Here is a 27363-nt window from a genome sequence, read left to right as displayed (position 1 = left end):
CATGAATTAGTTTTTCAGCATCACTCTGAGACAAGACCTTTCTGATTTTAGAGATATTGCGTAAATGCAAAAAAGCAGTCCTACATATTTGTTTAATATGCGCTTTGAATGACATATCCTGATCAAAAATGACTCCAAGATTTCTCACAGTATTACTAGAGGTCAGGGTAATGCCATCCAGAGTAAGGATCTGGTTAGACACCATGTTTCTAAGATTTGTGGGGCCAAGTACAATAACTTCAGTTTTATCTGAGTTTAAAAGCAGGAAATTAGAGGTCATCCATGTCTTTATGTCTGTAAGACAATCCTGCAGTTTAGCTAATTGGTGTGTGTCCTCTGGCTTCATGGATAGATAAAGCTGGGTATCATCTGCGTAACAATGAAAATTTAAGCAATACCGTCTAACAATACTGCCTAAGGGAAGCATGTATAAAGTGAATAAAATTGGTCCTAGCACAGAACCTTGTGGAACTCCATAATTAACTTTAGTCTGTGAAGAAGATTCCCCATTTACATGAACAAATTGTAATCTATTAGGCAAATATGATTCAAACCACCGCAGCGCAGTGCCTTTAATACCTATGGCATGCTCTAATCTCTGTAATAAAATTTTATGGTCAACAGTATCAAAAGCAGCACTGAGGTCCAACAGAACAAGCACAGAGACGAGTGTAGGAGTTGGGCTACAGCTATGTAAGTGTAGGAGTTGGGCTACAGCTATGTAAACCTGGGTTTGATTCTCTGTGAAAATATCTGTCTCTGTCCTTGAACAAGACACTGCATCAGCTTTGGCCCGACCCACCCAGCTATGAATGGGTAGAGGCCTTGGCTGGAGAAGTAACCTTTAATGGACTGGCATTCACTGCTGGCACCATTGGGTCTCTGGGCCTATACATTACTTACTTCTTGTACCCAGGTGCCTGACATACCAAAGGGCAACAGAAGGGATATCATGGAGCACACAGCTATGACAGTCATGAGATCAAGCTTTGACATTTAGTGCTGTAGAAGTACCAAAGCCTTCCTGAAGGTACCGCTGCTAATAAGACCTAGGTCCACCTCTGAGGGAAATGAAACCATTGTGGTCACATAAAAGTAGCTTCATCCACTTTTTGCCTGGTTGGCAGTGCAGGGACCTCAGAGTTTACTTCAAAGGGAACTATATGCATCCAGCATGCATAACGTATGACCGGTGATTGAGCTCAGCAGGTCTACAGTGCTCAGGGTAAACACCAATAATCTGCTTTTTATGACATAATGGAATAATTCAATCAAGTAAAATTTTCCATATAATAGTCATTTTTAATGTTTGAATGATTCGAGTTAACTCAATTTAACTGGTTTAAAATGATTCATCCAAACTATTTGACATTAACTGATTGGGCTTTACAGCGCATAGAAATACTGTAATATGGTTTATGGGCATGAGAAACATAAATACTGCCATAATAATAAAGGTAAAATTGTACCTGGGCGTGCATAGTCTTTAAAAAACAGTTATAGTATGGGTTTCATGAAAGAATTACTTTTTCAGAAATTGATATACTACTGTGCAAGTGGAATGCAAATTTTTTATGTACGAGGTCTGTTAGAAAAGTATCGGACCTTTTTATTTTTTCTAAAACCTGATGTATTTGAATCAAGCCTGCTTGCTTGAGCCAACCTTGAACCTTCGTGTGCATGCGTGAATTTTTTTAAGCCTGTTGATTGCGTCATTTGCTGGCAAGCAGCATTTGTGTGAGGTCGTGTGTAGTGCTCTCGGCAGATTTTCATTGCAAGGAAAATGAGGGAACGACTGGCGCAGCGCCGCATCAAATTTTGCCAGAAACTGAGTGACAGCCAGGTGGAAACCATTCGGAAGATTCAGACGGCTTTCAGTGACGATGCTCTGGGCATCACACAGATTAAGGAACGGTACAACCGGTTTAAAGACGGCCGCACAACGGTGGAGAGTGAGCCGCGCTCCGGTCGGCCATCAACATGCTGACATGACCAGATCATTTCCAAAGTGAACGCTGTGGTGATGTGGGACCATCGTGTAACTATCTGAGAAATTGGAGAAGAGGTGGACATCAGCACTTTTTCGGCACATTCCACTGTGACAGAAGATTTGGCCATGAAAAAGAGTTGCAGCGAAATTTGTGCCGCTGCTGATGGAACTTAGTGTTGAAGCCTCACAGGACATGCTGGACTCCGAAAAATGATGCCCACCTCTTCCGCAATTTCTCAGATAGTCACACGACTGAAAAGCCACTGAAGCCATCTGAATCTTCCGAATGGTTTCCACCTGGCTGTCGTCCAGTTTCTGGCAAGATTTGATGCAGTAGCGCTGCTCCAGTCATTCCGTCATTTTTCAAGAGCACTACACCCATCCTCACACAAATGCTGCTTGCCAGCAAATGACGCAAGCGACAGGCATGAAAAAATTCACGCATGCGCACGAAGGTTCAAGGTTTGCTCATGCAAGCACACGTGATTCAAATCCATCAGGTTTTCAAAAAAAAAAAATAAGGTCCGATACGTTTATAACAGACCTCGTATCTGCGTGTCATTGTGTCGTCATATAAATAGCATCTGCTTTTGAAGCACTTTTTTGACAGCTTGTACTCGTGTCTTTGTGACAACAGTGCTCCAGCACATGTGCAGGAGGCTTTCAGAGGCGTGTCGTAGTGTGCCAGGATGAGAACGGTTACTCGGCCAACCGTTGTGAGGATCGCACCAGGCCCAGTGAGCAGCGTTCCTGTGAGTCCGGACCCTGTCCACAGTGGATCTATGGCAGCTGGGGAGAGGTGAAACAAAGTGCTTTTAAAAAAATTTTATCTTGTCAGTTAAAGCTCCTAACATTCTGGACAGATCTGTTTTCACTGTAAAGGGGTCATGTTGTAAAAAATATTTATTTTCTTAACTTTTACATTTAGATGTTCAGTAGGGGTGGTGGCCAAGTGGTTAATGCGCTTGGTTTCAGTTCAGAAGGCTCCGGGTTCAAATCCCACCCCTGCCACATTTCTCCATGTAATGTGGAGTTGCGTCAGGAAGGGCATCCGGCGTAAAACCTGTGCCAATTCAACATGCAGATCCACCTTGGATTTGCTGTGGCGACCCCGAGTGCAAAACAAGGGAGCAGAGCTTTACTTTTTACATTTAGATGTTCACATCAAAACCTCCAGTGTCAAATTAATAGAGAGTGTTAAATTAACACTAGAATGTGTCTATGTGTGTCTACATTTTCAGTGTTAATTAAATGATATGAAAGTATTTTTCACCATAATGATGTATATACAGTGGTGGGCACAGCTAACCAAAAAGTTAGCTTTGATAACTGGTAATCAGCTAACTGAAAAGTTAACTTTTTTAACGTTAAACCGCCTAAAAACTTATCAGAAACTATAGATAACTTTAAATTTTGCCACCCATATGCTCTCAACTACTAAGGAGCTGATTTTGAGTTTAAAATCCGCCAAAGCTTCTAATAGAACCAATGGCGATCACAAACCAAAACAGCCAATGAGCTAGCGCTTCTGTCTTTGTGCGCTCTACCGCCTGCTGTAGGAAAGCATCGTTTACCCTGACAGGATACAGTGGTCCAGCAATGAGGCAGAGGTCTTGAAATGGAAAGCAGGTTTGAATTATGGTTTTGCTTTATAAATAAAATTATTCCGGATAGAATAACTACATTAATGTAAACTCTTAAAATGTACAAAGTGATACATAACACATATCTGTTCATTTAAAAATAATGCACTAATTCTAAAAATTTGAACATTAACACACAGATGCCCAAAGGGGATTATGGGTAACTAAGCCTCCACTCATACTGATTGGTTGATTCATTCATTCTGTGTAAAAACCAACACAAGTGAATCGATGTAACATGTTGGTGTTTACAAATAAATGTGCTTTTGTAAAATATGTCATTTTTTTCATTTGTATAAAAAAGAAAGAAATTTTCAAGATCCCGCTAGACAGCGCCTAAGCACACGCGTGATGACATCACAACTCTATCCGGTTAGGGAGATAAGGTTTCTTTCAATAACAAGAACTGTCAAAAACTTTTTTGTGTGTGGTTGGAGTTGTGTGGCGATAGCAATCTCCTTTTGAATGCTTGAAATAGTGAAAACATGTTTGATGCGGTGTCATAACTCATCAATCAGTCGCTCCGTGAGGCGTCATAACATCAAGACTGGTTCACATGGCAAGATAATTAGGCCGATATCGGACCCAATCTTCCCCTTCCGACAGTCTTAAGGACGCCTCAACAATCGTGATGACGCTAAATATAATCTTATCAGATATTCCTGCCGTGCGTGGTTTGTAAGAGCGCTCTGATCTGCTCAGAAGGATGTGAGGAATGTGACATGCAGCCAATCAGAAAGTGAGGTGCCTGACCTGGGAATGTTCGTGTGTGAAATCTGTTTGTGCATGTTGTTTTTACCGTGTGGCTGACACCACACACTGTACAACTAAACCTATCAGATCTATGATTTTTTTTTTTTTATCTCCACGTGTGGGGTCTCTCAGGTTTTGGAAACCTACAGATAATTTTAAAATCCTGCAGTCAACAACACTGTGATATAACCGGTCGCCAGTAGATGGCAGTGTTCTATGCATTTTGTCACCGGTTATATCACATGGCCTGAATCACAATTGAACAGACTTTTCGGCTTTTGGAGAAGCAATGTGGGCTTCTTCTGGCATTTTTACATAAAACAAACACAATAACGTCTATAAACCCAGAAAATATATTTATGAGAGTTTTAGGCACAATATACAAAGAGTTTAATGCTGTTGTCCATGTGGAGCCTGATCAGAGTGTCTCAAATGCATCTCTTCTGTCGTGAATACCCATAATGCACTGGGCACAGCTGCATGTCCACACTAAAACCTTCAAAATTAGTGCATTACTTTAAAACTAAGACATATATCTGATATTTTCACTTTATAAAACTTCAGACATGATGTTAATTTAAATAACTTGTCCAAAATTTGTTTGGTTAAAATTTTAACCATAAGTTAAAACTGTATGCCTCTGGATGACTTGTGTGCTATTGCCAGTGTATTAGTATGGGGTCAAAAGAAAAGAGTTTTTTCTTTTCTATGACTAGTTCTTCTTTTCCTGTAGAGGATAGAGTGGAACTGGAACTAGCTCCTCTCTGTTTGTAGAGGATAGAACTGTGCATCTACTACAAAAAGCTACATCTGCAAAAATGTTAGCGGTCTAAATATTATTGGGCCAAAACGTATTGGAAGATAACTGATCCAATGATGGTTTTCAAAGTTATCTGAAAAGCTAATCTGATAATGAAAACATTATCTTTGATAATTAGTGGATTAGCGGAACTGTACCCACCACTATATACAGTTGTGCTCAAAAGTTTACATACCCTGGCAGAATTTTTGCTTTTTTGGCCATTTTTAAGAGAATATGAATGACAACACAAAAACTTTTTTTTCTTTACTACCCAAAAGAACTTGATCAAAAGTTTACATACCCCTGTTCTTAATACTGTGTATTGCCCCTTTAACATCAACGACAGCTTGGAGTCTATTGTGGTAGTTTTGGATGAGACTCTCTGATGGTAAAGCTGCCACTGAATATGTCTTGGACTTTATTGACTTCAGTTATGAAGAAATACAAACAATATGGCACGCTATGGCAAATCTGCATGGAGTAGACAGTTCGCAATAACTGAGTGACTGTGCAAGAAGTAGAAGAGTGAGGAAAGCCACCAAGTTATCCATCTTCATGATGAAGTGGTATAGAGGAGGATTTTCTTAAAAAGAAGACCTGAAAGTTTAGCTACAAATTGCCAGAAGGTACATCTGAGATGCAAGCCTGGAATTGATCTTTTTTGGTGAAAAGAAAATCCTTCTCTGCTCTACTCCACTATGAAACTAAGAGACGATGCAAATCTTGCACTGTGCACTGTGCACAATCACAGCCACATCCGCCCATAACTTTTTCTGGGTTGTCTGGGTGTCTTGGTGGCTTTCCTCACTCTTCTACTTCTTGCACATTCACTCAGTTTTTGAGAACTGTCTACTCCATGCAGATTTACCATGAAGTACCATACTGTTTGTATTTCTTTGTAATTGATGTAAATAAAGTCCAAGACATATTCAGTGGCAGCTTTACCATCAGAGAGTCTCGTCCAAAACTACCACAAAAGACTCCAAGCTGTTGTTGATGTTAAAGGGGCAATACACAGTATTAAGAACAGGGGTATGTAAATTTTTGATCAAGTTCTTTTGGGTAGTTCTCTTGTCATTTTGATTTAAAAAAGAGGAAACACAGCTGTTTGACAATAAATGGCTTCACCCAACCACTAACCCTGAGTGAAAAAAAGTTTTTGTGTTGTCATTCATATTCTCTTAAAAATGGCCAACAAAGCTATATATATATATATATATATATATATATATATATATATATATTGAGGAAAATAAGTATTTGAACCGCCTGCGGTTTTGCAAGTTCTGCCACTTAAAAATCAAGGAGGGGTCGGAAATTTTCATCTTAGGTGCATGTCCACTGTGAGAGACATAATCTAAAAAAAATCCGGAAATCACAATGTATGATTTTTTTTTTTATAATTTATTTGTATGTTACTGCTGCAAATAAGTATATGTATATATATATATATACACACAGTGAGGAAAATAACTATTTGAACACCCTGCGGTTTTGCAAGTTGGATCATGGAGACAATCAAAAAAAAAAAAAAAATCCGGAAATCACAATGTATGATTTTTTTTAATAATTTATTTGTATGTTACTGCTGCAAATAAGTATTTGAACACCTACCAGCCAGCAAGAATTGTGGCTCTCACAGAGCTAATTTTTCTTTAAGAAGCCCTCTTATTCTGCACTCTTTACCTGTATTAATTGCACCTGTTTGAACTTGTTACCTGTATAAAAGACACCTGTTCACACACTCAATCAATCACACTCCAACCTGTCCACCATAGCCAAGACCAAAGAGTCTTGTCTGTCTAAGGAGACCAGAGACAAAACTGTAGACCTGCACAAGGCTGGGATGGACTACAGGACAACAGGCAAGCAGCTTGGTAGAAGACAACAACTGTTATGATTATTTATTAGAAAGTGGAAGAAACACAAGATGACTGTCAATCTCCCTCGGTCTGGGATTCCATGCAAGATCTCACTTTGTGGGGTAAGGATGATTCTGAGAAAGCTCAGAACTACACAGGAGGATCTGGTCAATGACCTGAAGAGAGCTGGGACCACAGTCACAAAGATTACATTAGTAACACATGATGCTGTCATGGTTTAAAATCATGCAGGGCAGCAAGGTCCCCCTGCTCAAGCCAGCAGGCCCGTTTGAAGTTCACCAGTGACCATCTGGATGATCCAGAGGAGGCATGGGAGAAGGTCATGTGGTCAGATGAGACCAGAATAGAGCGTTTTGGAATCAACTCCACTTACCATGTTTAGAGGATGAGAACAACCCCAAGAAAACCATCCCAACCATGAAGCATGGGGGTGGAAACATCATACTCTGGGGGTGCTCTTCTGCAAAGGGGACAGGAGGACTGCACAGTATTGAAGGGAGGATGGATGGGGCCATGTATTGCGAGATTTTGGCAAACAACCTCCTTCCCTTAGTAAGAGCATTGAAGATGGGTCATGGCTGGGTCTTCCAGCATGACAATGACCCCAAACACACAACCAGGGCTACTAAGGAGGGGCACCGTAAGAAGCATTTCAAGGTCCTGGAGTGGCCTGGCCAGTCTCCAGACCTGAACTCAATAGAAAATCTTTGGAGGGAGCTGAAACTCCAAACCTGAAAGATTTGGAGAAGATCTGTATGGAGGAGTGGACCAAAATCCCTGCTGCAGTGTGTGCATACCTGGTGAAAAACTACAGGAAATGTTTGACCTCTGTAATTGCAAACAAAGGCTACTGTACCAAATATTAACATTGATTTTCACAGGTGTTCAAATACTTATTTGCAGCAGTAACATACAAATAAATTATTAAAAAATCATACATTGTGATTTCTGGATGTTTTTTAGATTATGTCTCTCACAGTGGACATGTACCTAAGATGAAATTTTCATATATATATATATATATATATATATATATATATATATATATATATATATATATATATATATATATATACACACACACACACACACAAGGGGAAAATGAGCAGTTTTGGGTATATTATCCAGAAAGCTGGATAATATACCCCCTTTAAATAACCCTATTTATTTATTGTCTGTAGGCTGTTTTTCTCATGTGTAAAACATAGTCTCTTATCTTTGTTTCTGCAGTGCACTGAGCCATGCGGTGGTGGGATAAAGACAAGGTTGGTGGTATGTCAGCGTCCAAATGGAGAGCGTTTCAGTGATCTGAGCTGTGAGATCCACGACATACCTCCAGATCGTGAGCAGTGCAATACTCATCCATGCCCATCTAGCCCCCACTGGAGCACAGACCCATGGAGCTCGGTACGCTCATAAATAAATAAAAAAAGAAAAGAAATAACAGAAACAATACTTTTAATACTTAGCCTTACGTGAACACAAAAAAGACATTAAAAATGTTTAGACCATGTTCTTGCCTATATGTAGCCTTGTTTTACAAACACACAGAACAACCCTGAAAAGACGTTTTCTGTTTCTCATTTTTACTTTTAACCACTTTGTTTCCTAGAACCTGTTACTGCTCATTATTTCATCAAGACATTTGGAAAGTTCAGTTAGTTCTGGTGCACTTATGTGGCTAACACACTTGTTTGTAATATGCCAAAAGTACAAGATCACAGTATGTGTCAGTGACAGCTGTGACATAAAGATTTTTTGTTTGTTTGTTTTTTGGTCAGTCCTAGTTTCCGTAAAACTGTGGTTGAGCCTTGTATTGCTGATGAAAAATTCAGGATCACTTTCTGTCACAATCACAGTTAGATTTGTATAATACTGTTTTTAAAGATAATTTATTAAGATATTTTCATTTTTATTGTTTGTATATAGCATTAACTTTACAAAGATATATTTTGGGTCTTAGCTCTGTACGTATTTGCGCATTTAGCCAGTTGTTCATATACAAATCCAGATGAATGTTTTTGTATATCAGGAATATACAGAATGATGCCTTGTTTTTTAATGATCCAAAGAATGGCTCATAATCTCTAAATATTTGGTGCTACACGAAACAGTTTGCTGTTCTTCTTTGAACATTCATCATGCCAAACTACATGGGACTATATATGGGCTGTGTCACTATATACTGTATACATTTTTGTGCTGTATGCATTTTTGAAATAGATATTTTATCAGAAATTCAGTTTGTATGAAGGTGCATGTGTTTTGTTCAGTTACTGATCTTATTTTGACACTTTATTTTACAGTTTGACATCTTCCCTCAGTAGTAGTGGTTCCAGCATGAATTAACCAAAATATGATCACTCAAAAGTACCTAAAATGTCCAGTATCATAGTACCATAGTTTAAAAACAACTTATCTGTGAAATACTGTAAAATAAAGTGTCTAATTGGGTTTATGGTAATTGATTCTAATAGCCTTAGTGTTATAAATTGGTTTTTTACCTAGAATTTTTGTAGTTTGGCCAAATCAGTAGATTCAAATTCTTGACAGCAAAGGTGCTTGATCCAAGTGTATTTATGTTAATGTTTGGTTTGTACAAAATACTTGGACTTGCTAAATATGCAATGCTCAATACCTCACTTGGAAAAGACACAACTAACCATTAAACTTTGATAATCTACACTTCAGATGTGGTTTAGTCAGTCATGATGGCATGAAATATCGAAAACCTCCCACCAAATTTATGGTTGGATAAGTGTTTATTGTGACATATTGTTTATTTCGGTGCTGACTACTCTGTATTTTTTTAATGAACAGTTTGATATTAAATATTAATGCATAGTGTCACAGATTGTGTTAAACAATGTTGGAAGTGTCCTCAAATGTCCAACAGACATTTTGCCTCACTTTAAAACAGCGGTCTCAAACTCAAATTAGTCAAGGACCACTGGCTGCATACTGTCGTCCCTGAAGGTCACATCACAGGCCCGTCCAAAGTGTCAGTATCAGGGCTGATTTGGCCATATTACAATGGATCGTATTGGCTTTGCAAAGTCTTATACCTTTCCGAAATTGAAATATGAAACATGAACTTGCAATGAAGTTGGGAAGCCGTAATAAAAATTTCCTTTTCTTATTGTAATTATGCCACTGTTAAACATATTTAAATGGCGGCTAGGTGAGTGGATCTCTCCCTTATAAGAGGATCTGATACGTATCTCGATACATGGGCTATAATATAATTCAGGGACGATACTTTTTCCCAGGAAGTTTGATTTGATATGATTCATTTCAGTCCAATTTTGTGTTTAATGTAGACTTTCATTTTTCATAATAAATTAGAATAAGCCAAACGCTGCATGGCTTACCTTCAAATTCATATTTCATAAAAGATTAGACACCTACAGGCTTTTGTGACTGCATCTGCTCACGTTTTTGTTCACCACTGGGGGCAGCACCGCATGCAATAGCAGAAAGCACAGCAGCGCGGAAGCCAGCTGTTTTTAGCCTGTTAGAATACAGTAAATTATCATGATTTGTGAACTTTTCAGTTTTCATCATTATAACGATTCAGTCCCATTGTGTAGCAGAGATGACAACAATTATCAGGCAGTGGTGCATCAGCCAGAAGGCGCACAGCATCACAGGAGTAAAAATTACCTTTTTTTTTTTTAAACAAGTGCTTAAAGCTGTATTGCCTTTCAAATTTCACAAAAAAAGAGAAAATGTAGTTTCTACCCAAATCCAAGCATAATAATGTTGGGTTATTTTTGTAGCATGTTGCAAAATTACAGCTCATTTTAATGAAGAGGACATATTTATCTGGGGGGAAATACCACAGTGAATATTGTCTTGTCCTTCATCACCATTATGCAGACTAACTAAGGGGGAAGCACATGTGCAGATGTGAGGTTTTGAAATTACCTGTGACCCATCTTATGTTAACATCCATAAGATTTCTTGTAAATCACTTCCAAACCTACCAAATGCTGGTCATAGTATCTGATCCATTGAATTTTTCTCCGTCAGGGACTGAAATTCTAAATTGTTTCCAGATAGCATGAATTTTGGTCATACACAGTAAAATCACTGTGTTAAATTAACACTGACAGTGAACATATGGTCCCACTCGGTGATTTTACTGTGTATTTGCAAGAACATATTATGAATCCCTGATCTAAATGCTAAGGAATAAAATTATAGTGGTGCCTTAAATCTTTAAAAACCCAGTGGCTTTATACCTTTAATGGCACATTCCCATTCTGATCCAGCGAAAGTCTCATGCTGAGCTTTGAATGTTTATGAGTCTGAAGACGTGAAAGTAGCATTCATAATGTTAAAATCGGGCCAACATCCAGTTCATAGCACATTTAGATTGATCCAGGGGTATCAGTGTAGTCATATCTTTGACTTTAAAACTGATTTCTGGTTCATACGGGTGAATTGTTAAACTCCTAGTCCTAGTTAATGGATTGTATGCATATATTGTTATTTTATTATATATATGTATTTTATAAAAAACAAAAGCTAAATGTAATAAAAAAATACACATCAAGTCATACTCAGGATTGGGTGATATTCAGATTGGAGGCAAAGTAAATAAATAAAATCAAGCTTTCAATCTGTTACATCCACTTGCGCTCATCCTCTTCAATGTAAACTGTTTGTGACGTCGGCAAATTCTCTTTTGGGCCTTATTTAACAGTACACAATAAGTAATGTTAAAGGCCAAGTTACTGGCTTGTGGGCCTCTGGGCCACCAGTTTGAGACCCCTGCTTCCAAAGGTTTGGCATATTGAAATGTATATTAATCAGCTAAATAGCACAGGGTAAATGAATAGTTTTGTATCCAGAGTTGTTACTCTGAGCCAGTCTAATGTGTCTACCTCAGTCTGTTGTATGATTGCATCCCTGTTGTATGTTTGCCCCTCTTGCATCATGGAGGATTTCGGCTAACAGATCCCAGGGTGTTTGTCATCATGTTCTACTTTGAAATGCTTACCATTCTTTTGCGGATAGTGAAAACAGATCCAGGATTTGCGGTTAAGTCCAACTTTTGCAGCCCACCCAGTTCACTCCTCCTGGTGATACTGACCTTCTTTTAAGGGCTTTTTAATACACCAGTGAATACTTTCTTTTTTTTTCTTAACCACGCATCAAGTACTAATGAGAGCTTCCACTTGTAATGATTCCCACATGTGATAGTATGACAGCGTAAAATCTAAATGGATTGACTGTAAGTAGAACACAATATTTATACACTTTGCAATAGTATTCCTACATAGTTTGATGTTTCCATGTTGAGTTTTAACAGTTTTGCTCTTTGTGGTCAGCTTGTGGGTGCTAACAGCAGTACAGCTAACATCTAACAGTCACTTATTCAAGAATGGCAGTAATAGTCTGTGTTTCAAGAATATTTCTGTATATTTATGTAATTACTTGTATTTATTGTTACTTCATTATGTTATGTCAGTATTTAATTTTTATGGATTTGTTGAATTTTTGTTTATTTTAAAAAGGTTACAATTAAAGTGATGTTGCGGTACTATTAAAGGCTTTTTCATTATTTAAACAGAATCTGTCACATGCAGTGTACACCAACCTCAATTCACCCTAAAAGAAATAACTATACTAACCCTTTTTGAAATTCATAACAAACATTTTAGAGACTGAGCAAGACTGTATTAGCTATGTTGCTTGGCTTTATAGGACTACAGTGCAATTATAGAAACCCTTACGATGGCATGCGGAACTCAAAATTATTAGTTTGTATTGTTCTGTTTTCAGTGCATTACTTGTGGCTTTGGTCAAATATACATATATGTTTGTTGTTTTTTTTTAAAGGTCTGACAAACAGCTTATGAAAAAATACTGCCCACAAGTGTTTTCAAAGAAATTTTAGTTAGTTTTTCCTCCTTAATTAAAATGTTGAAATCACAAAGCAACACAGTAATGATGTAGTCAGTCTCTGGAAAACCTTGAGCATTTGTAACTTTATTTTGTTAGAGTTCATCATGATTCCATTATTAACCATGTGTAGCAGTGCTTACATGGACTAGGGTTTGGGTAGATTTTTAGAAACCAGTGGCTTAGGTGCCTCTGTTGGCAAGTAAAGCTTTACGGATCTTGACTTCATTTACAAATGTGAATCAAAGGATCAGTCATTTGTGGTTGCAGAACTTGAGAAGCTGTGTGAGGAATGGAAGTGACTGGGTTTGCCATTGTCCTGAATAAAGATCATGTTTTCAGGGACTTTCTGTACTCTGCCATCAGGTGTAACTATATGTTAAAAGTGTTGAAATTGGAGGCTTTCACTTATGACAGCAATGGCATTTCTGTGTCTGGGTCCTCAGCCTTTTAGATCACAAACTGCCTCAGAAGACCTTATGAACTCATGAGGTAACTGGGCATAGATGTTTCCTGATGTCAGTGTTTGCAGGAGAACGAAGGTCAAAGTCTTTAGGGTCCTGGTGCTTTCTGTGTTACTGTATGGTTGTGAAACGTGGATGCTAACCAGTGACCAAAGGCAATAACAAGATATCTTTGGTCATAGGTCTCTTCAAAGGGTCCTTGAGTACCACTGGAATTACTTTGTATCAAACAAATGGCTGCACAGTTGGCATTCCTTTGATGCCAACTGTTGCTAGAGAAGACCACTGGGAAGCCCTTGTTTCACCTAGTGGAGACAGATGGTTACTTTTGGGAGGTTGGGATAACCAGTTGCCTGCCTGGGTGGCTGCCATCCAGGACTCAAGGTGGTTCCATATTATGGCTGATGTAAAAAAGTGGTGCACTCACGCATGCTCCAGGACCTGACCTGAGCAATGCTTCGGTGTGTAGCCAGTTATTTTCTGTTTGTTCATATTGAATGCCCAACACAGCCTTTGAACTTTTTGAGGGCTGAGGATCCTAGTGGCTGGAGAGCACCAAAGGATCACCTCTGCATCACCTGGGTGCAGCAGATAGATGGTTATTTTGGGGATGTGGGGATGGACCAGTTGTCTGTCTTGATGGTTGCCATCCAGGTAACCCAGGACCAAAGGCGGTTCAGCGGTGTTGTGATGTGCGCTACCAGCACATGCTCCCAGATTTGGCAGCATTTCGAAAAATCGATTCGCCCTGTTCTGCTAAACGTAGTATCATGTGTAGGCCAGTGATAGCAAGTGCAAGACAATGTAGTGGTGTATAGATCTTAGGAGGTTCATCTCCTCATTGAAGTTTCAGATTCTATAAAAACTTCTGTAATCCCATAAAAATTGTATACTTTTTATCATTATTGTAGTATAGTATTATTGTAGTATATTTATGGGTTTTTCATTTCTCATAGCTTTTCCTCTTTGGCTTTTCCTGTTTTGTAATAGGCATGTACCCTCTAAAATGCAATGACAACAGACACATAAATGAGCCCATCAATTCCAGATTGTTAACATAGTAACTCAAAAACAATACATGATATCATCTTCTAACTCACCAGATTAGAAGGCCATATGAGGACAAACTATCAGCCATAAGACCAACTTTATTTTGCCTATGTGCCTGTCTCCTGCAGAATGGTACATGGACAGTGGTTTGGTAACTGATTAATGCTTCGCAGTGAAAGAGACAGAAATGTACTTATTACGAGAGGTAAATCATTATTTTCTTATTAATTCACAGTGGTTACATTCTAAAGCTCAAATAACAGTCACACCTCCGCACAACCTTATGGAAAGGATTTTGTTTGAATTTTGTCAATCAATCAATATTTATTTATTAAGAGCTTTACAGCAGCCAGACGTTATCCAAAGCGCTTTACAGTAAAATCAAAGATTCACAAATAAAACACACATACAATAAAGTTAAAACGGCAGACAAAAACATGTCACAGCACCAGTAGGTATTAAAAGCCAGTTTAAATATATAACTGTGATTTAAGAAGTGCTTGGTCAGGAATAGTGCGTAAATCAGAAAGTAGCTTGTTCCACAGCCTGGAGCCAGCTCCCGCAAAAACACGATCACCCCAGAGTTTGTATTTTGACCTCCGAGACATCTAAGTAAAGCTGACCAGATGCCCGTAATGTCCTACTGTAAGTGAGGAGAGTTAAAATTTCAGACAGGTAAGAGGGTGCAAGGCCATTAATAGCCTTAAAAACAAATGTTAAAATCTTAAAGTCAATTCTAAAATAAACTGGAAGCCAGTGGAGTGAGTATAATACAGGCATAATATGCTCACGTCTAGAAATGTTCATTAAAAGAAGAACAGCAGCATTCTGCACCAGTTGGAGGCGTGCAAGGGGCAACTGATTAATGCCAGTATAAAGTGCATTACAATAATCAAGTATGAAAGCATGAAAGACCATCTGAAGATCACATCTACTGAGAAATCGCTTATTTCTGGCTAATTACTTTAGCCAGAACATGAAGCTAGAAAGAACGCAGAGATCATCTGTTGATTGAACCTCAAATAGCTGTCAAATATCACTTTCAAATTCCTGACAGTTGGTTTTACATAATTAGCCAGAGCACCAAAGTTTGATGGTACTGCATTCAGCATGACAGAATGTCCAAACACAATGGTCTCTGTTTTACCCTCATTCAGGTAAAGGAAGGATTGGGACAGCCACTTCTTTACATCACTAATACAATTAAATAATGATGACAAAGCATCGCTCCCACTGGTCCTCACAGGCAGATAGATTTGCAGATCATCTGCATAGCAAAAAAAGGACAGGTTGTGCTGGGCTGTAACTGACCCCAATGGCAAAATGTACAAAGAAAATAGAATAGGTCCAAGAATAGAACCCTGTGTCACTCCACAACACAGGGGAGTGGGATTTTGTATTCATTTTGTAACAAAATAGTGAGGGAGATGGTCAAGCTCAGGACGCAGTGAATAGGGTCCTTGAGAGAAAGCCCTTCTACACTGAAAGTTACCACACAAGAAAGGGGGAAAAAAACCTGATTTCTGACAGTTTAACAGCAGTAATCTTCTAAAATTAAAGTAATACAGACATAAGTCCTCACAAATGGTAAATTGACTGCATTTATATAACGCTTTTCTATCTGCATCAGACGGTCAAAGCACTTTACAATGCTTCACATTCACCCTGATGTCAGGCTGCTGCCATTCAAGGCGCCCACTACACACCGGGAACAACTAGAAGATTAAGGACCTTGCCCAAGGGCCCTTAGTGATTTTCCCGTCAGGCTGTGATTTGAACCGAGGATCCTCTGGTCTCAAGCCCAACGTATAAACACTAGACCATCACAGCCCAGTCTCACGTTTTTGTGGGTTTTTTCGTCCTCCCACCATGAAATGAGTCAAATTTTTGTGATGTTTTTTTTTTTTGTAACTCACTATTACTAACCCTACTCCGACCCCCAACCCTAACCTTAACCATAACCTAATCCTACCCCCCCACCCCCCACCCTAAGCATAACCACCCGGACCCCCTGCTTCACTTTTGCATTTCATGCAGCCATCACGGAATGAATTAGAATGAATTTGTGCTGCTGTGATGAAAATGAGGCGCTTTTCGTCACAATATCACAAACCAATAGATTAATGTATATTTTGTGCTGCTGAATCACGACTTGCTGTGAGACCAGGTTGACCATCACCTCCCCTAATACAACCCTACAGAAAGCATTTTTGGATAAATGTAGCCAAAGGAAGGCACTTCTTCATTCTCTCGCTCAACATATGTGAGTTTGAAGTTAATGCTGACTGAAATTAACTTGTTAGGTTCTTACACTTTCAAAGATTAGGTCTGGTAGCCACCAAGGCCACTACTGCTTGTTTTTTAAATGAAGAGTAATAAATTATGTATTTAGCTTCATGCCAAACAAACTGGTGATTGTCAGTCATAAATACCACAATGCCGTACCACCAATGATGTTTTGCATTTATGTCAGTGGGACATGTTGAGGTGAAGTGTGTATGAACTGTGATATTACCATTGGTGAATTGGTCCCAATAATTAAGAGAACCACAGTGAACTTGTGGGCACACTTAATAGAACTTTACATGGAATTTTACCTTCTGATAAAACACACAATTTAAGTTGATCCAGTTGTGCCAATTCCAGAGGTACTGGGAGGTTATTGCAGAGTACAACAGTGGGAACACCCTTGTAAAATATAAAACCTTGAAGGAATATCCTGATTTTTGCACAGACTAAAAGTCTGTCTGGGAAAGTACATGCCTGATTTTAATTATTTGAACATTCAGGCCTTTAGGACAAATGGGGCTTTACTGGAAAGGCCAATTTCTCCTAAAATGTCTCACATTAGTTGAACATGTTTCAACCACTTTTGACCATATTTCAAAATCTAATGCTTTAATCTGCTCACTGGTCCATGAGTTTAAAAGATGAACTTTGTGAAGTTTCACAATCATCTCAAGAGTACCTTTCTGGGTCATCACATCAAAATCAACCTAAATCACATAAGCAAGTCAATAATCCCATTTGTATTACAATTTAAACACATCAATCCCCAGAAATAAATCACAAAATGTTGATAAGACATTTTATTTCTCAGTGCAAAATATTAATGAACCGTTTTTCTGAAGATTTGGTTAATCCTGTTAAACAATTCCACTGTGACAAGCACATTAGACACGTTAAATGTTAAAAGCTCCTTTTCTCTTGTCCAAATGAACGGTGCTGTTCCTGGGTGATCAGGACAGCCCACAGGCTCGGCCATGTCCTCATTCAACTCCGAGCCTGTCGCTTCCCATCCATCCCCACACGTAACGCCCCCTTTGATTATCCGAGCACAATCTTTTGTCCACACCCACACTGGCGTGTGTGTGTGTGTCTGTCAAAGCCAGTTAGGCTTTGAGGAGCTCAGTGAACCCGGATGTGAAACAAACTGCTGCCGGGGCGGTGCAGCGCATTGAGCCATTGGACCAGACAGTCACATGGAACTGTACGAGGGCTGTCAATAAAGTAACGGTCCTTTTTATTTTTTTCAAAAACTATATGGATTTCATTCATATGTTTTTACGTCAGACATGCTTGAACCCTCGTGCGCATGCGTGAGTTTTTCCACGCCTGTCGGTGACGTCATTCGCCTGTGAGCACTCCTTGTGGGAGGAGTCATCCAGCCCCTCGTCGGAATTCCTTTGTCTGAGAAGTTGCTGAGAGACTGGCGCGTTGTTTGATCAAACGTTTTTCTAAACCTGTGAGACACATCGAAGTGGACACGGTTCGAAAAATTAAGCTGGTTTTCAGTGAAAATTTTAACGGCTGATGAGAGATTTTGAGGTGATTCTGTCACTTTAAGGACTTTTCACGGTGCGAGACGTCGCGCAGCGCTCTCAGGCGGCGTCATCAGCCTGTTCAAGCTGAAAACCTCCACATTTCAGGCTCTATTGATCCAGGACGTCGTGAGAGAACAGAGAAGTTTCAGAAGAAGTCGGTTTCAGCATTTTATCCGGATATTCCACTGTTAAAGGAGATTTTTTTAATGAAAGACGTGCGGACGGATCCGCGCGTCGGGACGCAGCCGACGCGGTGCGGCGGCACAGGAAAAACACCTCCGTGTTGATAACCATTTGTAAAATCCAGGCGGCTTTTGATGGCTTTCAGTGGAGTGAGTATATGAGAAATTGTTTAACAGGCAGGACATGTTCCAACTTGTCCTTAAGGCTTTCAACAGAGGTGTTTTTCCTGTGGCGGAGCGTCGCGGCGGCTGCATCCCGACGCGCGGACCCGTCCGCACGTCTTTCATTAAAAAAATCTCCTTTAACAGTGGAATATCCGGATAAAATGCTGAAACCAACTTCTTCTGAAACTTCTCTGTTCTCTCACGACGTCCTGGATCAATAGAGCCTGAAATGTGGAGGTTTTCAGCTTGAACAGGCTGATGACGCCGCCTGGGAGCGCTGCGCGACGTCTCGCACCGTGAAAAGTCCTTAAAGCGACAGAATCACCTCAAAATCTCTCATCAGCCGTTAAAATTTTCACTGAAAACCATCTTAATTTTTCGAACCGTGTCCACTTCGATGTGTCTCACAGGTTTAGAAAAAATTTTGATCAAACAAAGCGCCAGTCTCTCAGCAACTTCTCAGACAAAGGAATTCCGACGAGGGGCTGAACGACTCCTTCCACAAGGAGTGCTCACAGGCGAATGACGTCACCGACAGGCGTGGAAAAACTCACGCATGCGCATGAGGGTTCAAGCATGTCTGACGTAAAAACATATGAATGAAATCCATATAGTTTTTGAAAAAAATAAAAAGGACCGTTACTTTATTGACAGCCCTCGTATGTCTGCTAATCCTGGACTGTAGAGATCCACAAAATGAGACGCCTGTATAATTAATACTTAGATTTTAATTGCACCAATCTTTAATGTATACGGTTACAATTCAATTGTATTTGTAGTTTGAATCCCAATCAAGGGGTTTGACATAAAGTTTGAATTTTACTGGTTTGCAATGACTTTTTGACCATAACCATTTCTTACCTTTCAACACCTTACAGTGCTCAGCCGACTGTGGCAGAGGCTTCAAGCACCGTAAAGTGAGCTGTGTGACCCGCTCAGGCCGCCCCATCCCAGAAGAGAACTGCCACCATCTGACCCCCAGGCCCAGCAAACAGAGGCGGTGCCGAGGTGGAAGATGTCACAAGTGGAAAACTGGCAGCTGGGGAGAGGTAGGACTCGGTGATCCCACTATAAAACACTCTGCTAGTGTTCTCACACTACCAGACCTTATGGAGCAGAATTGTTTTTTTTTACTTGTTAATGCTTGCCAGCTTGCTGGCAATGTGTGAAAACATCTGGAGCACAACATGACTGTATTTATTCACCACACCAGGCCCCTAAGTCAGGTCGGGTGCTTTAGACTTGGTTTTTATTTCACACGGATGTGGATTTGGTTGTGATGAACCCCATCCATGTGTCAGGAAGACTGTGTTTCAGCTCACAACCTATCATTGTCATTATAATGCAAAGTCAATGAGAGAATTACAGAAGAACATCAAACAGGTACATTTTAAGCTCTTGCACTGATACAATACTGCAGTTATTATATTTGCTGAATTTAAGCCACTTTTGGAATCAGTAATGTCTCTGGGCCAGATTATGTGTTTCCACAATTGAACTACTTCCTCGTTTGACTGGTTACCAGAGCTCCAGAGGTTGCAGTGAGGTCTGTTAGATTCACTTTCCCTGATGCAAAAATGTCAAAAACACTTTTCACATTGTCATTATGGGGTAATGTGTGTAGAATTTTGAGGGAAAAAAGTGAATGGCATCCATTTTGGAACAAGATTGTAATGTAACAAAATGTGAAAAAAGTGAAGTGCTGTGACTTTCCAGATGCACTGTACATACAGGAGATTTTCAATAGCTGGGGACAGTAGGACAGAGGGACGGCTGTCCAGCCATGTCTTTGATCTAAACTTTACTGGACTTGGGTTTATCCAATATAAAGCACCCCTCTCCTTTCTACATTTTCCTCCACTTCTGGCCCATCGTTTGCTCTATTTTATCCTCCCTCTCACTGTTCGTCTTCCCCAACCCACCCCCAACTTTTCCTTTAAAGTCTGAGCTCTCTTTCTGTCAGGTTTTTTTTTTTTTTTTTTTTGCTCCCTTCCTTCCTTCCTTCCTTCAGGTTTTTTCCTCCTCCCAATGAGAACCATGTGTTGGTATTTTATTTTCTTTAGATTTTCTCTTTTCCTTGGAAGCAATCAACCCACCTCATCTCACCAAACGCAGAATGCACCTGGGCCGCCAGAGAGCCTGGCGCCCGCTCACTCTTTCATGCTCTTTTTATTTTATATCAGTCCATGGCCTTCTCTTTTGTCCTCTTCATCTATATTCACCCCACTGACTGAAAGTCCACGCAGAAATCCACATCTGTGATTCATACGTCAGTAAGGATGTGTGTGTGTTCTAAACAGCTGCGAAGCAGGACGTGAGCCAGGAGAAATTCATACTCCACATCAGCAGCTGAAGTCAAGTGCACCCCTGTTACCCAGAGTGCAACAGGGCAACCTAGCAGTTCCATTCATTACAATTCATTATATATATATATATATATATATATATATATATATATATATATATATATATATATATATATATATATATATATATATATATATACAACCCCTGGCAAAAATTATGGAATCACCGGCCTCAGAGGATGTTCATTCAGTTGTTTAATTTTGTAGAAAAAAAGCAGATCACAGACATGACACAAAACTAAAGTCATTTCAAATGGCAACTTTCTGGCTTTAAGAAACACTATAAGAAATCAAGAAAAAAAATTGTGGCAGTCAGTAACGGTTACTTTTTTAGACCAAGCAGAGGGAAAAAAATATGGAATCACTCAATTCTGAGGAAAAAATTATGGAATCACCCTGTAAATTTTCATCCCCAAAACTAACACCTGCATCAAATCAGATCTGCTCGTTAGTCTGCATCTAAAAAGGAGTGATCACACCTTGGAGAGCTGTTGCACCAAGTGGACTGACATAAATCATGGCTCCAACACGAGAGATGTCAATTGAAACAAAGGAGAGGATTATCAAACTCTTAAAAGAGGGTAAATCATCACGCAATGTTGCAAAAGATGTTGGTTGTTCACAGTCAGCTGTGTCTAAACTCTGGACCAAATACAAACAACATGGGAAGGTTGTTAAAGGCAAACATACTGGTAGACCAAGGAAGACATCAAAGAGTCAAGACAGAAAACTTAAAGCAATATGTCTCAAAAATCGAAAATGCACAACAAAACAAATGAGGAACGAATGGGAGGAAACTGGAGTCAACGTCTGTGACCGAACTGTAAGAAACTGCCTAAAGGAAATGGGATTTACATACAGAAAAGCTAAACGAAAGCCATCATTAACACCTAAACAGAAAAAAACAAGGTTACAATGGGCTAAGGAAAAGCAATCGTGGACTGTGGATGACTGGATGAAAGTCATATTCAGTGATGCATCTCGAATCTGCATTGGGCAAGGTGATGATGCTGGAACTTTTGTTTGGTGCCGTTCCAATGAGATTTATAAAGATGACTGTCTGAAGAGAACATGTAAATTTCCACAGTCATTGATGATATGGGGCTGCATGTCAGGTAAAGGCACTGGGGAGATGGCTGTCATTACATCATCAATAAATGCACTCTCTATATATATATATATATATATATATATATATATATATATATATATATATATATATATATATATATATATATATATATATATATATATATATATCAAATCAAATCAATTTTATTTATATAGCACCAAATCACAACAAACAGTTGCCCCAAGGCGCTTTATATTGTAAGGCAAAAGCCATACAGTAATTACAGAAAAGCCCCAACGGTCAAAACGACCCCCTATGAGCAAGCACTTGGCGACAGTGGGAAGGAAAAACTCCCTTTTAACATGAAGAGACCTCCAGCAGAACCAGGCTCAGGGAGGGGCAGTCTTCTGCTGGGACTGGTTGGGGCTGAGGAGAGAGAATCAGGAAAAAGACTTGCTGTGGAAGAGAGCAGAGATCAATCACTAATGATTAAATGCAGAGTGGTGCATACAGAGCAAAAAGAGAAAGAAACACTCAGTGCATCATGGGAAACCCCCCAGCAGTCTAAGTCTATAGCAGCATAACTAAGGGATGGTTCAGGGTCACCTGATCCATCCCTAACTATAAGCTTTAGCAAAAAGGAAAGTTTTAAGCCTAATCTTAAAAGTAGAGAGGGTGTCTGTCTCCCTGATCCGAATTGGGAGCTGGTTCCACAGGAGAGGAGCCTGAAAGCTGAAGGCTCTGCCTCCCATTCTACTCTTAAAAACCCTAGGAACTACAAGTAAGCCTGGAGTCTGAGAGTGAAGCGCTCTATTGGGGTGATATGGTACTATGAGGTCCCTAAGATAAGATGGGACCTGATTATTCAAAACCTTATAAGTAAGAAGAAGAATTTTAAATTCTATTCTAGAATTAACAGGAAGCCAATGAAGAGAGGTCAATATGGGTGAGATATGCTCTCTCCTTCTAGTCCCTGTCAGTACTCTAGCTGCAGCATTTTGAATTAACTGAAGGCTTTTCAGGGAACTTTTAGGACAACCTGATAATAATGAATTACAATAGTCCAGCCTAGAGGAAATAAATGCATGAATTAGTTTTTCAGCATCACTCTGAGACAAGACCTTTCTAATTTTAGAGATATTGCGCAAATGTAAAAAAGCAGTCCTACATATTTGCTTAATATGCGCATTGAAGGACATATCCTGATCAAAAATGACTCCAAGATTTCTCACAGTATTACTAGAGGTCAGGGTAATGCCATCCAGAGTAAGGATCTGGTTAGACACCATGTTTCTAAGATTTGTGGTACAGTAACTTCAGTCCAATAACTTCAGTTTTATCTGAATTTAAAAGCAGGAAATTAGAGGTCATCCGTGTCTTTATGTCTGTAAGACATTCCTGCAGTTTAACTAATTGGTGTGTGTCCTCTGGCTTCATGGATAGATAAAGCTGGGTATCATCAGCGTAACAATGAAAATTTAAGCAATGCTTTCTAATAATACTGCCTAAGGGAAGCATGTATAAAGTGAATAAAATTGGTCCTAGCACAGAACCTTGTGGAACTCCATAATTAACCTTAGTCTGTGAAGAAGACTCCACAGAACAAATTGTAATCTATTAGATAAATATGATTCAAATATATACAGTGAGGAAAATAAGTATTTGAACACCCTGCGATTTTGCAAGTTCTCCCACTTAGAAATCATGGAGGGGTCTGAAATTTTCATCTTAGGTGCATGTCCACTGTGAGAAACAATCAAAAAAAAAAAAAAAAAAATCCAGAAATCGCAATGTATGATTTTTTTTAAATAATTTATTTGTATGATACTGCTGCAAATAAGTATTTGACCCCCTACCAACCAGCAACAATTCTGGCTCACACAGACCTGTTCATTTTTCTTTAAGAAGTCCTCTTATTCTGCACTCTTTACCTGTATTAATTGCACCTGTTTGAACTTGTTACCTGTATAAAAGACACCTGTTCACACACTCAAACAATCACACTCCAACCTGTCCACCATAGCCAAGACCAAAGAGCTGTCTAAGGACACCAGAGACAAAACTGTAGACCTGCACAAGGCTGGGATGGACTACAGGACAACAGGCAAGCAGCTTGGTAGAAGACAATAACTGTTATGATTATTTATTAGAAAGTGGAAGAAACACAAGATGACTGTCAATCTCCCTCAGTCTGGGATTCCATGCAAGATCTCACTTTGTGGGGTAAGGATGATTCTGAGAAAGCTCAGAACTACACAGGAGGACCTGATCAATGACCTGAAGAGAGCTGGGACCACAGTCACAAAGATTACATTAGTAACACATGATGCTGTCAGGGCAGCAAGGTCCCCCTGCTCAAGCCAGCACATGTCCAGGCCCGTTTGAAGTTCACCAGTGACCATCTGGATGATCCAGAGGAGGCATGGGAGAAGGTCATGTGGTCAGATGAGACCAGAATAGAGCTTTTTGGAATCAACTCCACTTACCATGTTTAGAGGATGAGAACAACCCCAAGAAAACCATCCCAACCGTGAAGCATGGGGGTGGAAACATCATACTCTGGGGGTGCTCTTCTGCAAAGGGGACAGGACGACTGCACCGTATTGAAGGGAGGATGGATGGGGTCATGTATTGCAAGAGTTTGGCAAACAACCTCCTTCCCTCAGTAAGAGCACTGAAGATGGGTCATGGCTGGGTCTTCCAGCATGACGATGACCCCAAACACACAGCCAGGGCAACTAAGGGGGGGCTCCGTAAGAAGCATTTCAAGGTCCTGGACTGGCCTGGCCAGTCTCCAGACCTGAACTCAATAGAAAATCTTTGGAGGGAGCTGAAACTCCAAACCTGAAAAATTTGGAGAAGATCTGTATGGAGGAGTGGACCAAAATCCCTGCTGCAGTGTGTGAAAACCTGGTGAAAAACTACAGGAAACGTTTGACCTCTGTAATTGCAAACAAAGGCTACTGTACCAAATATTAACATTGATTTTCACAGGTGTTCAAATACTTATTTGCAGCAGTAACATACAAATAAATTATTAAAAAAATCATACATCATGATTTCTGGATTTTTTTTTTTTTTTTTAGATTATGTCTCTCACAGTGGACATGCACCTAAGATGAAAATTTCAGACCCCTCCATGATTTCTAAGTGGGAGAACTTGCAAAACCGCAGGGTGTTCAAATACTTATTTTCCTCATATATATATATATATATATATATATATATATATATATATATATATATATATATATATATATATATATATATATATATGCGGAGTGGTGTTACTCCGCGAAGTGCATTCAAACCAGTATAATGCACGGCTTATCGTTGTTTAATCCGCTTATACCATGGTCCCACACAGTGAGCTAACACACAAATATTTATTTAAGTTTTAACAGAACTTGATAAAAATGTGTGAGTATTTGGGACTATTTTATACCAGTCTCAAGATATTTTGTCTCCGATGCGCTTACCGAGTCTGCGGGCTCGTCCCCCTTTCTGCTGTGCAGAGCTGTGGCCAACTCTGGCAACAGGTCCAGAAACTACGCTTGCTGTTTTGATGTGGAGCGCTCGGCAGCCCGCAAGGACAGAACCGTTCTCTTCTTCCTTCCCGTCTTCAATCTTGTCCAGTTTGTCCGATGTTAAATCTTTATGCCGTTGCTTTTGCTGTTCTTCTCGTTTGTTCTCCTCCTCTTTCCATTCCTCAAATGTTTTATTTTGGCCAAAAATATTAAAATTCACTACGAAATCCATGTTTTATCGAGTTTCTCTCATTCACCTGCCAAAACACAGCTGATTTGCGCGTTGCTATGGTGACGACCAGAGCGGAGTGATTATAACAGTGACTTAACTCGTCGAACTACGTGTGCGTTTACACGAAAATAATTCACGCCAGTTAGATATGGAATTCTCACTGACCATGGTATAAATATAAATTAACTTTGTGGTCAGTGATGGTATTATCTTGCACGACATGAGCAGAATGAGAAAAAAAATGTTTTGGCCATCACACCCTCCACACTGCTGTGATGATCCAAGCAATGGATGAGCTGAAATTCTTATTGATTTTCAAATTAATGGATATTTGGCATTATAGTTAGCTGCTCTGTCAGCATTATTTTTCATTGGTGTTAAGGGCCCCTTCACACATAACACAACGGTGGGCGAAAGAAGCAGAAACCAGAAGAAAATCCGCAAACAAAAAACAAAATGAGGAAGCACAAAACATTCCACCTGCTGTCGGGAGGGACACACGGTTGGACAGTCGTGCTCAATACAGCAGCAACGGTTTTGTGCACACTCGCACGCGTGCACGAACACAGTGCAAACAGCTGGAATGTGTTGCACCACATATGTCACTGCTGTGGAGAAAAAAAAAAAAAAAAAAACACACCATAAAAAAAATCACAATTTGTTGAATTCCTCTTATTGAGCGGACAATACAAGTATGAACCTTCTGTTCCTCTGTAGGTGACCCATGGTCACAGACTTACAGTCATGAAATGACATGAATGAAGCAGTGCGCGCTTATCATGTCCACATCTGCTGGCCCGGTTTGTCCAGCCGGCCCCGCGCGCATGTCCAGCAAGCGGCACACAGAAGGAGAGACACTGTGTCATGTGGACTAGAGCTGACGTGGGTGACGTGACATTCAGATTGCCAGCTGAGACGGCCCTTTTCACATAGAACAGTCTGCTGGTGTGTGCGCTGAGTGGCCGCTCCAGCCCGTGGCAAAGGCGATATATGTTTTTATGCATTTCCACGTGAGGACAGCAGGCACACGCATGTGCCTCACGGTGTAGAGTTGTAAGATCATGTCCTTCAAAACACGGTACGTGTTCTCCAGCTGCTGCTGTTTGTGAACACATCCACCTGTTCGTTCAGCCCAGAGGTGGGCACAGGTTGGTAGGAGGGTTACAGGACCACACACAGGCCTGACATATATACTTTAGTGTTTTCAGTGATTTTTTTTGTGTGCGCAGACATTTCTTGAAAGGGTGCCATGTTTACAGAACACTTTTTGCAAACAACAAAGAAAAAGATGTATAGAGAAAGTTCAGTTTGCGTGTGGACGAGGCATGAGTTTCCATCTGTCCATTTAACAGCATAGTTCCTCACCTTGGCTTTGGACATGTTGATTTCATGTTCATTTTACCTGAAAAACATAAGCAGTTAGTTATCATGTTGCACACTGTGTTAGATCTCTGTGGTTAATATCGCATGTTACAGCAATACAGCTCTGTCATACAGGCA

The 27363-nt window shown here is 39.8% G+C and overlaps 1 protein-coding gene across 1 annotated transcript in view; it reads left to right on the top strand.

Annotated features, from left to right (window-relative positions):
* Positions 1-27363, top strand: part of LOC117507318 (A disintegrin and metalloproteinase with thrombospondin motifs 9-like) — a 201385-nt gene that overhangs the window by 111576 nt on the left and 62446 nt on the right. The window contains exons 27-29 of the mRNA XM_034167162.1: positions 2628-2789; positions 8302-8478; positions 19545-19715. Of these exons, the coding sequence (XP_034023053.1) occupies positions 2628-2789; positions 8302-8478; positions 19545-19715 (510 nt within the window). The remainder of the gene's footprint in view (positions 1-2627; positions 2790-8301; positions 8479-19544; positions 19716-27363) is intronic.

This window comes from Thalassophryne amazonica, chromosome 3 (assembly GCF_902500255.1).
Source record: "Thalassophryne amazonica chromosome 3, fThaAma1.1, whole genome shotgun sequence".
NCBI lineage: Eukaryota > Metazoa > Chordata > Actinopteri > Batrachoidiformes > Batrachoididae > Thalassophryne > Thalassophryne amazonica.
Note: the sequence above shows the minus strand (reverse complement) of the source record. Positions and strands in the feature narration are given on the sequence as shown.